Genomic DNA, 14,825 nt, shown 5'->3' with positions numbered 1-14,825 from the left:
TAGTTGGCGCAAACTAAATAAACCTCTGAGCAGATCTGCCAACATTGCTGGAAGTGTTTTAGAAGGCTACAGAGAGAAGATCAGTCAGGGTCGTGTTGATTTAATTAAAGTAAGTCATGTTTTTAATTTTGAATCAGCAGCGAAGTGAGTTGTTAATTGCTCTCAAACCATGTTTGTAGTAATTAATAGCCGCTGCGTTTAGTGAATGACTTTTTGACTTTGAAAATTAGTTTTTGACTGAATGGCACATATAGATAACCGTTTTTAGCCGTTGTTTCGTCTAAGTGGCCCATTTTTAATTGCTCTCAAACGAAGTTTGTAGCAATTATATTAGTCCTGTCGGTCTTTTTTATGCGATTTTTCGCTTGACCAATTTTTCGTCTGACGCTTTTGACTTTTCGTCCTCAAAAACGGGATAAACAGGTAGCGCCCAGCGGGCATTATGTGCTCTTAGAGCCTTTCAGGTCTGTTTCAGCTCAAACTGTCTTGGAGACTTATACTTATGGTGTGAGGGGCGGTTCTTAGAGGTTGACACCCCCCCCCCCCTTTGTTGACCCCCCACCCCCAGTATTGGCTCCCCCCACCGCGCTTTTGCCCCCCCACCCAGTGCTGCCCCATCAGCCCCCGGTGCACCCACCCCCCCCCCCCCCCCGTGGCTAGCTACTGACCAAGCCAACCGCTCGCCGGTCGTTTGAGAGCAATTCGCCCGAAGTTAGTCGGTTATGTTTTTTTTTGTAGAAATGAGTTTTATTCGATGCTATATTGAAATGTAAACCTTGGAAATTAATACCTCAGTGTTTTGCAGAGCCTGAAAACGCATTTCAAGTTAAAAAGTGGCGCATATTTCTTGATTTTTTCTTAATTTTTAGCTTTTTTCTTATTAATTTCTTCATTTTTGGATCTCTTAGCCGTATTTTTGTCAAAAATCAGTTAATATAGCAACTTTGTTTTATAAAATTGTACATATGCTAATCCGCTGTTGGTAGTTTTTGCCAATTTTTCTGCTTTTTGTCTGTATTTTGGTTTTAATTACTAGAAATAGGCTTTTTTGCAACATGAGGCGCTTTAATTTTGTTCAATTAAAACTTCAATCAATTTTTAGCGTTAAATTTTTGAAAAACAGTTAATTTTTTTTATAAACGCTGTCTTAAAAATTTTATGATCGTTTTTTTGCAAAGTGTTTCAATGTTTCGTATGTTTGATTTCTGTTTTTTTCTTTTTTTGTTCTGTTCAGGAGGGATGATGTTTGTCTCGGATGACTCATTGTCTTTTCTTTGTCTCGAATGCTGAAAAATGAAATGTGTTCGTTTTTCTTGGTTTTTTCTTAATTTGATTTTTAACTTTCAAAAATCAAGAATTAGTCTTTGTAACGGTGATCCTTACATTGTGTCCATTTTGTTCACATTCTAGCTTGTATCTTTCTAGCTCTGATCTTTCACCTACATTTATACTGCTTATATTGATTTTTTCAGTTCAAAAATTGAATGATTTCGGCTTTTTCTTAGATTTATGCCATTTCTTTGGTTTGCAATTGATTTTATTCAACATAGGGAAGTACTGACAGTTTGCTAGAGAGCCTCCTTTTCCAGAATGTCCACTTATTACTTTCTATTGTGATTTTTTCTGGCCTTGGTATTGTTCTTAAACGATTTTTTGCCTTTGAATGTTATTCTGTTGCTGTTCTATGATTATTTTAATTTTGGAATTAGTTTGAAATCATGTTGTCTAGCACATATACAAGAAAGAAGTATTTTGTTTTTGTCTTAATTGCAGTGATTAGAAATCTAGCTGTAGTAGTTTTCTGATTCCTAACTTTGTGCATTTTTTTGAAAAATTTAACTTAGTTTCTAAGTTATTATTAATATTGTCTGCCGTTTGCTTTCGCGATCTTTTTGAGATTAGAATCATGAATTATTTGAGGGCAATTGATAGCCCTGTCAGTTTTTTCAGCCTATCTGTGTTTTGAAAATCCTAATTATTTTGCACCTAACGTTACCAAGCGTTTTCAATAATATATATTTTTGCTGCATTTTGTTTCTTATTGACAGTGGTTTAAATGTCACCAATTTTCAGATCAGACCGGGGGGGGGGGCTACCCATGCCCGATTTTGGACTAATGGGACGCGCCATTTTCGGGCGTGGGCACTGGAAAATTAGGCCAAAAACGGGCGCCAGACACCGGCGTAATTTTTATGCGGCCAAAAACGGGCGTGAGGGGCGCCGAAAACGGGCTGGTAAATTTCTATCACCCGGGATTGGGGCTATTCGTGCCCCAAGCCCGAAAAAGGCGCCAAAAACGGGCGTCGATATTTATTCACATAAACAGGCTCAAAAACAGCCAAAGTAGTTGTGAAATTGGAGAAAGTAGTTGGGAAACCCCAAAAAAGTCCAAAAAGTGATAAAACACTGAAAAAATAATCAGACACGACTAAATTGGTTTTATGATGTGAAATATATCACGAGGACTTGTAAATGTCACTGATAATCTCCAATTCCCCCCAAAATGTAATTCCTTTGACTATTTTTAAGAATATAAACTTTTACCCCGATAGGGAACCCTCCTACTTATATCATCCTGCGCTTGGGAACAGTCAATGGTGGAGTTTAAGTTTTTTCTTTTTTTCTTTTCTTTTTCTTTTTTCTTTTTTTTCTCTTTCTTTTCTTTTTTTTTTATTTTTTTCCGAAAGAACATGAAATCATCCAATTGCATTTTATCGAATCAAATTACGACTTGAGACAAAATTGTATTATAATAAACAGTGAACATCAGAACTTATCACTATAACCTTGTCTTTATCATGAAAATCAACTTGCAACAACACAGCACATAATATGACATCTAATAGTAAAAATAATTTAATAACAAACAAAGACAGAAGCAAATTAAGTATAACTTTCACTAGCAAAATGGCTTGGTTAACATTTCCATCTAAATGCAAATTAATGCACCAGAAAGGTTAAAATTCATCATTCAGTTTCATATCACTGAAGAATTATGAGGAATAAAACAAATATCGAAAACAAAATACTCAGTTTAAATCAATCCACAAAATTTCCGTGTCTTTTTCAAATTGAGTTTATATCGTGAGTTTTGTGAGGTAATGTGCTCTTTTGCAAATCAGTCTGCAAAAATTTTATCATACTGCTGGAAGATAGATCGTACGCTGTCTAGACTTATGGAAATGTTCAAGTTGTGAAGAGCTGCTCTCGGGGATTTGAGTTTGTTCTCATTTTTCATTATATACAATAATGCCAGACTATGTGCCATCTCATCGTTCAATGTAAAGAAATGTCGTCCGGGACGCTGGTTTGGTCGGTTCAGAATGAAGTGGCTGATTTGATCTCTAAGATTTCCTTCAATTTTCGTGTATTATCCCTGGTAACACTGGCTTCTTTTGGAATCCGTCTCTTCGGGTTCTATCGGAGCATGAGTTTCGTCCTTCTCTTCGTCATTTTCTGCATCAGTCTCTTCGTACACAACAACTACCGCTTGATGTGAATGATACATTATCTTTCGTTTGAACTGTCTCCTCTCCGCTCTGCTGTGGTTTCTTTGATTTATTTTTAGAGTCTTTATCGCTTGGCTTATCTTTTTGCGCAGTATCTTCCTTCTTTTGAGGAGCATTGAGCTCTCCAATGGTACGGGCGGCGTACTTGTCTGAGTTAGCATCTCCTAGAAGAGCGTCAATGATCGTGCTACAAACACATGCGTTTTTGTTTTTGTCGAGATCAATTTCGTAGAACATCTCTGCAGTAGCCCCATCAAGCTCCAAGTGAGGTCTCTCAAATCAAATAGATTTTTGACACGTCGGGACCAATGTTTGAGCCGAGATATTTGACTGCTCCAAGATATATCTTCCACGTTAGAAGGCGAAAAAAAGAAGTCACTAGACACACCCGTTTTCTCTCGGAGCTGCTTAAACTGATCAATGAGTTTTTTCTCTTTCACGTCGATCGATTGAGTTTTTATACCTTCAGCATAGAAATTTTTGTGGCTGCTCTGCAAAATCTTTTCAATCCTTGCTAGTTTTTGTCGTTCACCTGTACCTTTTTTGATGTCAGCTATTTCCTTCGGAATTAAATTTATGACATAACTCAAATTTTTCGTCATAGTTTTTCTCAAGATCGTGAAAGTATTCTGCTCTGATCTGCGTTAACGTTCCTGTTCTTGAGTTATTTCGTATGATAATTACAAAAATTAGGCAGCAAATAATGTTCATGTATTCGAAATGGGTGACCTGCTCGTCAACACTTTCAAGTTTATCTTCGAGGAATGTGATACACTTTTGCAAGTTTGTTGACCTCTTTCCTAATTTTGATTGCTTTGTTGTTCCTGTTTTTGAGTCGCGCGATTTCTTCTACAATGCGAACAAATTCAACTTTGTTCCCGTTCCTAAATTTCTTCATGTCACCAAACTTTGTCATCATGAAGTTTTTGATAAACATTCGTGCGTCATTCAGTGTATTGACAAATGTTTTTGCGGTTCTCTTGTCCTTGTAGCTCAGTAGCCAATCGTCAATCCGGTCAACTTTGGTAAGGCCACGAGTGTAATGAATCAATCGCTGCAGATTTTATACTTTGCCTTTGTAGTTTTGTAACGTCATGTGCCTTGTAAGTCCCATTTCACTTTCCCGCAGTTTCCTTGCTTTATACTCTTCAATCAGCGTTTTGAAATCAAATGTACTTTTTGTCATGTGGTAAGATTCTTGGTCTTGCTTCACCTTTGCCTTCTCAACAACAAACTTTGGTAGGCATTGATAATCTTTGATCATTTCGAAATCAGGTTCCTGATCTTCTTTATGTCGCCGCTTCCTTTCAAACAAGCCGTTACTTTTTCTGCACAAGTAGCGGGTAGTTTTTTTCCTTCCTTCTATCAAAGAGATGAAATTTTTGAGCCACATTGAGAACGGTTTCATCCTGAAGTTCATGAACTGATTTCAGGTGAGCGCGAAGCGCTTTAGCTGTTATCACTTTTCGAGGACAAACTTTACATTCAAAGGCAATTTTTTCATCTGTAGAGGTAGCTGGTTCTGTCGCTCCATTGTAACTCCTTTTTAGCTTCTTTCCAACGGGGCTTGATTTCTTCTTTTTTCCTCCGTTTCCTTTTGCATGGGACTCAAATTTATCGTTCGATGATGAGTGGTCGTCACTGAGGTTGCTCCAGTTTTGGTCACTTGATTCTTCTGGACCAGATGATTTACGTTCAGCTTGTAGATTCTTGTTTGTCATTGAGTTGGTGACGCCAAAAGATTCGCTGAAATTTTTGAGCTCCACAACTGTCAGATAACAGTTTTTTGCACAAACAGATCTTTTTTGATGTTGCAACTTCATGTGGTCTTTCAAATCGTTCTTGTAATCTCTCGCTGTCGTGGCTCCACAAAAGTTGCAAGTTAAATAAAACTCAAAGAACTTATTCGAAGATTCAAGTGGAAAAACATAATGCTTTTTTTGGGGCACATACTGGCATGAGCGTTTGTTTCGATTGGGTGGGCGTCTGGATGTGAACAATATAGACAACAAACTCCCTCTTTTAACTTGGTATATTCGCCACCACTGTCCTCGTTATGTTTCTCTTTTGCTTGCCATTCACTGTTTTTATCAGCTGAACACGATGCGATCTGTTGATTTTTCTTCGTTTGCCAATTCGACATATCCGCATCTTTGGATTTTGTATCTTTGGCTGATACGGATTTTTTTGGTTTGACTGCGAAACTTTTGTTTCCACAGATGAAAGTTTTGGTACACTTGACTTGCAATCTTTTGCACTTATTTTCTGTTTCCCAGTTAAATTTTTGCATGGCGACGATCGGATTGATGACCTGTCACTTTCTGTTCCTGTTGATTTGTAGTACAATTTTGGTAAATTTTTGTAACGCTTTTTCTTCTGAGGTTTCTTGAGGTTAAAATCAATTATCATGTATCCATCCTTGTCGGTTTTTGGTTTCCATAAATTGTGGCCGCGTTGGGTATTTTCAGTGGAGTTGTTTTCAACAGAATCTTCACCAGAGCTCTTTTCAGGTTCCAAGGCCGTTTGCACACAATCTTGTTTTGTGTCGTCAATGTTTTCATTGGTGTCTTCATTTTCTGCGTTTGTCGTTTTTTGCAAGTCCGCTTTGCTTGTCACGCTCTTCTCGGTGAGAGTTTTCAAACTCACCTGGTCATATTCACTTCCACTCACTTCGATTTCTGTAAGGCAAAAGTGTTCCTCAACATTGGTCAAGGGTTCCGAGTCCATTTGAATATGTATGAAAATTTCTTCAGTTTATGTGTTGCTGTCGTTTTGGTGGTGCTGCTCTTTTCTCCAAGGAAGGCTCATATTCCCGTAATCATAACTCAGCTCTTCCATTGGCTCAATTCGTCGCAAAGCTCGAAATGCTACATGGTGAGTACCGTCGAGGGTTAATATTTTGGGCAAAACATTGGGTGTTTTATGGTCATCGTTCATAAATCTTGCCCAACCGGACGTGAGTGGATCGGCTGCATTGATAATAAATCGCGTATGGTCGGTAAAACAATGGGCATCCGCATTCTGACTTTTCAACCATTCAAAGCGATTTTGGTCTATGCGGGTCCCCCAGTAGCAACACACAAAACTGCCTTCTTCGATTACATCACTCGCAAAAAGACCATCTCCCTTTCCCCCTGCAGCGCCAATAAACAACAGATGTCTTCGATCTTCTTTTAAGTACAGTTTCGCAGCCTTTTCAAAGTTATTCGCTTCTTCCCTATTTATCGATCTTTTCTTTTTCTGCAAGAATTTCCGGCCATCACTCAGACACGTACGAAACAGCAAAAAATCTACCTTAGGCGCTTTTGTTTTATTTCGTTAGAACGAAGCAGGCAACAAATCCGCTTAAACCGCAAGTCAGCTGCAGACAACAAACTCGCAGAACTTTCGAAGTTTATTTCAATCTTTCATGTTTTTTATTTACGGAGCGAAGCAGGCAACACACCCGCTAATTCCGGAGCGTTTTTCTAGTATTTTGTTTTGTTAGAACGAAGCAGGCAAGAAACCCGCTTAATCCGTAAGTCCGCTGCAGGCAACAAACCCTCAGAGCGTTCCTAATTTAATTTAATGTTTACTTTTTTTGTTGTTTACGGAGCGAAGCAGGCAACAAACCCGCTTAAACCGGAGCGCTTTTCTAGTATTTTATTTTGTTAGAACGAAGTAGGCAACAAAACCGCTTAAACCGCAAGTCCGCTGCAGGCAACAAACCCGCAGAGCTTTCCAAGTTTATTTCAATCTCTACTTTCATTTTTTTTATTTACGGAGCGAAGCAGGCAACACACCCGCTAAACTCGGAGCGTTTTTCTAGTATTTTGTGTTGTTAGAACGAAGCAGGCACCGAACCCGCTTAAACCGTAAGTCCGCTGCAGGCAACAAACCCGCAGAGCTTTCGAAGCTTATTTCAATCTTTACTTTCATCTTTTTATTTACGCAGCGAAGCAGGCAACACACCCGCTAAACCCGGAGCGTTTTTCTAGTATTTTGTTTTGTTAGAACGAAGCAGGCAACAAACCCGCTTAAACCGTAAGTCCGCTGCAGGCAACAAACCCGCAGAGCTTTCGTAGTTTATTTCAATCTTTACTTTTTTTATTTACATAGCGAAGCAGGCAAGAAACCCGCTAAAGCCGGAGCGTTTTTAATATTATTTTATATTAGAATTTTTGTTTTAAACTCATTTATTTCATTGTGTCGTCAATGTTTTCATTGGTGTCTTCATTTTCTGCGTTTGTCGTTTCTTGCAAGTCCGCTTTGCTTGTCACGCTCTTCTCGGTGAGAATTTTCAAACTCACCTGGTCATATTCACTTCCACTCACTTCGATTTCTGTAAGGCAAAAGTGTTCCTCAACATTGGTCAAGGGTTCCGAGTCCATTTGAATATGTATGAAAATTTCTTCAGTTTATGTGTTGCTGTCGTTTTGGTGGTGCTGCTTTTATCTCCAAGGAAGGCTCATATTCCCGTAATCATAACTCAGCTCTTCCATTGGCTCAATTCGTCGCAAAGCTCGAAATGCTACATGGTGAGTACCGTCGACGGTTAATATTTTGGGCAAAACATTGGGTGTTTTATGGTCATCGTTCATAAATCTTGCCCAACCGGACGTGAGTGGATCGGCTGCATTGATAATAAATCGCGTATGGTCGGTAAAACAATGGGCATCCGCATTCTGACTTTTCAACCATTCAAAGCGATTTTGGTCTATGCGGGTCCCCCAATAGCAACACACAAAACTGCCTTCTTCGATTACATCACTCGCAAAAAGACCATCTCCCTTTCCCCCTGCAGCGCCAATAAACAACAGATGTCTTCGATCTTCTTTTAAGTACAGTTTCGCAATGTTTTCAAAGTTATTCACTTCTTCCCTATTTATCGATCTTTTCTTTTTCTGCAAGAATTTCCGGCCATCACTCAGACACCTACGAAACAGCAAAAAATCTACCTTAGGCGCTTTTATTCTATATCGTTGGAACGAAGCAGGCAACAAATCCGCTTAAACCGCAAGTCAGCTGCAGGCAACAAACTCGCAGAACTTTCGAAGTTTATTTCAATCTTTCATGTTTTTTATTTACGGAGCGAAGCAGGCAACACACCCGCTAATTCCGGAGCGTTTTTCTAGTATTTTGTTCTTTTAGAACGAAGCAGGCAACAAACCCGCTTAATCCGTAAGTCCGCTGCAGGCAACAAACCCTCAGAGCGCTCCTAATTTAACTTAATGTTTACTTTTATTGTTGTTTACGGAGCGAAGCAGGCAACAAACCCGCTTAAACCGGAGCGCTTTTCTAGTATTTTATTTTGTTAGAACGAAGTAGGCAACAAAACCGCTTAAACCGCAAGTCCGCTGCAGGCAACAAACCCGCAGAGCTTTCCAAGTTTATTTCAATCTCTACTTTCATTTTTTTTTATTTACGGAGCGAAGCAGGCAACACACCCGCTAAACTCGGAGCGTTTTTCTAGTATTTTGTTTTGTTAGAACGAAGCAGGCACCAAACCCGCTTAAACCGTAAGTCCGCTGCAGGCAACAAACCCGCAGAGCTTTCGAAGCTTATTTCAATCTTTACTTTCATCTTTTTATTTACGCAGCGAAGCAGGCAACACACCCGCTAAACCCGGAGCGTTTTTCTAGTATTTTGTTTTGTTAGAACGAAGCAGGCAACAAACCCGCTTAAACCGTAAGTCCGCTGCAGGCAACAAACCCGCAGAGCTTTCGTAGTTTATTTCAATCTTTACTTTTTTTATTTACACAGCGAAGCAGGCAACAAACCCGCTAAAGCCGGAGCGTTTTTAATATTATTTTATATTAGAATTTTTGTTTTAAACTCATTTAATTTAAATAAATGAGCCACACAGTCGGCTCTTCATTCAGCCACACAATCGGTTAGTCAAAGGTCTCTACTGTTTATAAAATAATTTAATCAATTTAATTACATGAGCCACACAGTCGGCTCTTCAGTTTCGGAAAAGTTTTTCACGTTTAACGTTGTTGTATCAAGTTCTAATCAAAAACAAGGCACCTATAACATTTTCCGCCTTGAAAACGTATAATATTTTTGATGTCTATGTCCAGGCGGATATTTATAGCTATGTCCCACTTCTAAAGAACAATTTTTTCCAGAGTTGTTAAACATTTAAAACAATTGTTCAACTGAAAATTGCTTGTATCGCGTTTCGCAGGCTATATGTGGTATCTAGAGTGTTTTCCCCTAATGAACATATTATATTCTTAAAATCTATGTCCGGACAGAGATTTTAAGCTATATACCGCTACCATGGAACAATTTTTCTCAGAGTTATTAAGCTTCAAAGTTCCAAAACAATTGTTCACATTTAACATTATCTTTTCATGTTCTGGGGGAAAATTAGGTACCTAGGTTACTTCCCGTATTATGACAGTAAAAAATTTTTAAAGCCCATTACCAGAAAAAAATTTTAAGCTATTTGAGCAATTTTTCAAAGAGTTATTAAGCTACAAAGTTTTTAGTGGGACACAGCGTGTTTTCGTGTTATAAACAACCCCCGGAACCCAAAAACACCTACAGAAAAGACACCACCACCACCCCCCATTCCACTTACCTGAGCATGGGACACCAACGGAATTAAAAATTAAACAAATTTGAAAAGTTTTTCGAATTTTAAAATTGAAATAGTAAGGAATAAATAACCGACTGATTTTCAGATGTTTAAACGTGCAAATGACTACTTCTATAGCGAAAACTAAGATTGTGAAGATTTTTTTTTGAAAAAAATATAGTGACCTCCGCCTGGATACGGGGATTCCGAAAATATAAATTTCAACAAAATCCGTTGTAATTTTCCATGACGTCATATGTTGTAGGGGCATTCCATGACGTCATGTGTCCCAAAGATTTGTAGAATCTCGTTGAGTATGGGCTCTAGTGAACTATAAAATCGATTTTCCGGTATAACAATTTACTCATATCTGGAATGTCAGCCCATTTTGACGTTGCTTCAATAGTTGATTGTACAAATCTTCGGATTTTTTTAGGTTACGTAATAACGACTCGAGCCGACAACTTTGGGGCTTAAACGACTTACACCTACTGATCGCACAGAAAAGCTGTTATGAGGTTTTTGTAGTATTTTTCACGGCCAATCGAATGAAAAAAACAGAAATTAAAAATTCGCTCGGGAACACCCTCAAAAATTGAAAACCAATAACTGAACCTCGAAAAATACGAAAGCCGAGAACTTTGAACCTTAAACGACTCATACTGGTTCAAGTGACAGAGTACTTGTTCAGGACTTTTTTGTACTAATTTTTACGGCCAATCGAATGAAAATAAAACAGAAATTAAAAATTCGCTCGGGAACACCCTCAAAAATTGAAAACCAATAATTGAACCTCAAAAAAATGCGAAAGCCGAGAACTTTGAACCTTAAACGACTCATACTGGCTCAATTGACAGAGTACTTGTTTAGGGCTTTTTTGTAGTATTTTTTACGGCCAATCGAATGAAAATGACAGAAATGGAAAGTTCGATCGGGAACACCCTCAAAAGAGGAAAACCGATAACTCAAACATTTTAAAATTTCTTATATTTCATGTATTCTGTGCTTTCTGTCTATCTAGGGCGTACGAATAGGCTTTCAATTTGTTTACAAATTATATTTTTGGACTCCGCTGATATTGAAGACTTTTTGAAATCAATAAATTTGCACTTTCTTGTTCTAAACTTTTGTCCCAATTAGCAAAAATAACTGGAGACACGCAATAAATGCACGTATTCTATGTGTTTTGTCATACTGAGGGGTACGAATAGGCATTCAACGTCTCTTAAAACTGTATTTTGAATTTGCCCTGATATGGAGATTATATAAAATCAATAAATTTACACTTTCCTTTTCTAATATTTTGCTCTAGGAAGCAAAAATACACGGAAAGAACGAAATAATTGCATGTATTCTATGTTTTCTGTTATATTGGGGGTATAAATACACATCGAATGTGCGTAAAAATTGTTATTTCAAACTCCCCTGAGATAGGAAATAATATAAAATTTAAAAAAAATTGCACTTTTCCTTCTAAACTTTTGCTCTAGGAAGCAAAAATAACGGGATAAAAGAAATAATAGCACGTATTCTAGATATTCTCTCAACCTGAGAGGTATAAATAGGCTTCAAATGTGTTTTAAAATTATATTTTTGAACTCCCCTGACATGGGAAATTGCTTAAAATTAAGAAATTTGCACTTTCCTTTTCTAAATATTTGCTCTAGGAAGCAAAAATAGCTGGAGAAACACAACACTTTTACGTATTCTGTCTCTTTGAGGGGTAGATATGGGCGACCAATAAGCAAAAATTATATATTTCCGAATTCCTCTGGTAACATAGATTACAGAAAAAAATATCAAATTGGATTTTGTCCAACTAAAATTTCAGTCTAGGGGTCAAATACAAATTGAAACGACATTCTGACATGTATTCTATATATTCTGTCTCTTTGAGGGGTACATACGGGCGCTCAATACGTAAAAATTTTATTTTTCTGATCTCCTTTGGTAACATAGATTACAGAAAAATGATAAAATTGGATTTTTCCCTTCTATAATTCCACTCTAGGGGACTAAAATTCAAATTGAAACGAATTTCCTACACATATTCTATGTACTCTGTCCCTTTGAGGAGTAAATATGGGCTCCCAATATGTAAAATTCTACCTTTCCAAATTTCTCTGATAACATATTTTACAAAAAATGTTAAAAATTGGATTTTGTCCTCCTTAAATTTCACTCTAGGTTTCTAAAATACCAATTGAAAAGAAATTCTTACATGTATTCTATGTATTGTCTCTTTGGGGGGTACATATGGGTGCCCAATATGTAAAAACTATATATTTCCGATCTCATCTGGTATCATAGATTACACAAAAAAGATAAAATTGGATTTTGTCTTTCTAAAATTTCACTCTAGGGGTCTGAAATACAAATTGAAAGGAAATTCTTACATGTATTCTATGTATTTTGTCTCTTTGTTTTAGTCATAAGGAAACAAATATTGGATCAAATTGCTTCATATATAGCTCACTGTAAAGCTCTTTGAATTAGCTTTGCAGCCATATATAAAACCCTATATCAATAATGGCCTGATTAATATATAGAATGACATCAAACATAAAGTAAAAATCGAACATTTATGATTTGGTCAACAGTGGCTATTTCCGACCGTCTATAAGAATGTTACAGTAGCCTTATATGAAGTTTTGAAAAGCGTTTGTGTTGACAAGATGACATTCAAAAAACTAGCATTTTTTAACCGTTTAAGCACGTTTATGGTACCTGGAGTGTTTAGGTCCAAGATAGGTAAGATGTCACTTATGTTTGTTTAAATCATAGGGAAACAAATATTCGCTCAAAACAATTCATATATAGCTCATTTTAAAGCTCTTTTAATAGTCTTTGCAGCCAAGGCCATTAGTCTATAAGAATGTTTTGTTAAAAAAGTGCCTAAAATGACAACAAACAAAAAACAAAAATCGATTGAATTTTGACTTGGTAATTTATGGCTATTTCCGAGCACTTTCAACAGTGGTGCAATAGCCTTGTATAAAGTTTTGGAAAGCTCTTTTATAGAATTTTGTGTGAGGTTCATAAAACTGACACTTTTTGAGCGCATTAATGACTACACGACCCTTTGAACGAGATGTCACATATTTCCACTAAAGAAATTTGTTTGATATCACCTAAGTTATACAAATATTTGTCCAAAAGTATTCATATATAGCTCAAATTAAAGCTTGGAATCCGTACTTTTTGGAAATATAATTTGTTTGACCCTTTGACTTTGAAGATTAGGGCTAAGATGCTCTGAAACACTAAACTATTAAGTAGTGAAAAGCTATTTTAAATTTGAAAGCTGTTTTTGCTAACAAAAACTTATTGTTATCACTTGAGACCCCACATGGATCAGAATAGAACATAATTTAATCAAGCTCCTATCAGGATGTTGTCAGGGGACTCCTATAACCCCCACCTAAAAAATGCCCCACCTAAAAAAATGTAACCCAATTTTGACTTCAAAAAAAAGTTGGGAATAAGGTCAATAACTTGAGTTATGTTAATCTGGCAATGTTATAAGACATATTTTTAAAATCCTTGTATTCAGGCGGTTGGAAGCTATATCCTTTAAAAGGAATTTAAAGGGGTTATCAACCGTTAAGGCCTTGCTGAAAAATTGTTATCAGGCCAAAAACGGGCGTTTTTCGTGGGCATAATTTTTTTTGTGGTTTTTTCAAACTTCTATTGGTCGTATTGCTCTGAAACTTTGGCAGGGTTTCCCGGGTACGTGAAATTGAGCGTGTTCAAAATTTCAGAACATTCCGATGACTAGTTAATGATTTGGCATTTTTAGGTCCAAATTGAATATGAACTTTGTTTCAAGTTGTTGAGGTGTACTAGAGATGATGGACTAAGTTAAAAGCGCGAGTTAGGGTTATAGTTTTTTATTGGATTTTTCAAATCTATGGCATCGGGGAAGAACGTAGTATTCACTCTCGTTTCTAAATTCGCATTATACCCCATAAAACTTTGCAAAAAAAAATTGCCTAACCCCAACCTTTTTTTTTTCTTATGTTTGAGAGCCCATAAAAACTGAACTAGAAATCGTAGAATTAAAAAATTGATGTGGGTAGAAAGCCCTGCTTGTCTACTTTTCAAAAATATAAGTTTAATACCAAATTCCGAGAAAGAACTGCAAAAAAGTGCCTAACCCTAACTTGTCCAAAAACCGGCGTCTCCTTAACCCAAACTTTTTTCTCCAAAACTACTGAACCGATTTTCACGAACTAAGTGTAGGATTCCTAACTCACAGAAGTAAATTACGTACCAAAGTTTCAGCTCCCTACTCCCAATAGAATCGAAATGGGCAAGTCGATTTCCGGCAGGGTCCAATAGGCCAAAAACAGTCATGGGTAGGCTTAGGGGTTTGAATTGATGGTTTAATACAAAAGTTAATGGCTTCAGCTGCAATTACCGTTTTTCAAGTTTTTACGCTTCGAGTCGCTTCCGGATTTCTTCCGGCTATATTTTTTGTTTCGTCGTCGCGATTTTTTTTACAACCATATGACGTCACAGCCACTTTTTGTTCATTCGTTCATGCAATTTCAACTGAATAGCATGTGTGACGTAATTTTTCTCTCTTAGTGGAGCGAGTTTTTTGTTCATTCGCGTGATTAAAATTTTGGTCACACTTGACTTACCTCACTCTGAAAAATGACTTCCTCACTTTGAAATTGACTTTTATTTTCTTTAATTCAAAGAGATAAAGTCAAATAGGTGTGCGTCACTCTAAATGAAGGTTATTT

General features: G+C 37.1%; 2 protein-coding genes across 6 annotated transcripts in view; one reads left to right on the top strand and one right to left on the bottom strand.

Annotated features, from left to right (window-relative positions):
* LOC142336082 (exocyst complex component 7-like) overlaps nt 1-14,825 on the top strand; it is a 95,018-nt gene that overhangs the window by 45,429 nt on the left and 34,764 nt on the right. For both annotated transcript variants that reach the window (XM_075384600.1, XM_075384598.1), the window contains one exon: nt 4-109. In XM_075384600.1, the coding sequence (XP_075240715.1) occupies nt 4-109 (106 nt within the window). The remainder of the gene's footprint in view (nt 1-3; nt 110-14,825) is intronic.
* Nucleotides 1-14,825, bottom strand: part of LOC142336083 (syntaxin-binding protein 1-like) — a 631,753-nt gene that overhangs the window by 583,931 nt on the left and 32,997 nt on the right. The gene's annotated exons all lie outside the window — the stretch shown is intronic.

The sequence above is a fragment of the Convolutriloba macropyga genome, chromosome 3, assembly GCF_964194025.1.
Source record: "Convolutriloba macropyga chromosome 3, txConMacr16.3, whole genome shotgun sequence".
Classification (NCBI taxonomy): Eukaryota; Metazoa; Xenacoelomorpha; order Acoela; family Convolutidae; genus Convolutriloba; species Convolutriloba macropyga.
This window is presented reverse-complemented; position numbering and strand designations above follow the sequence as displayed.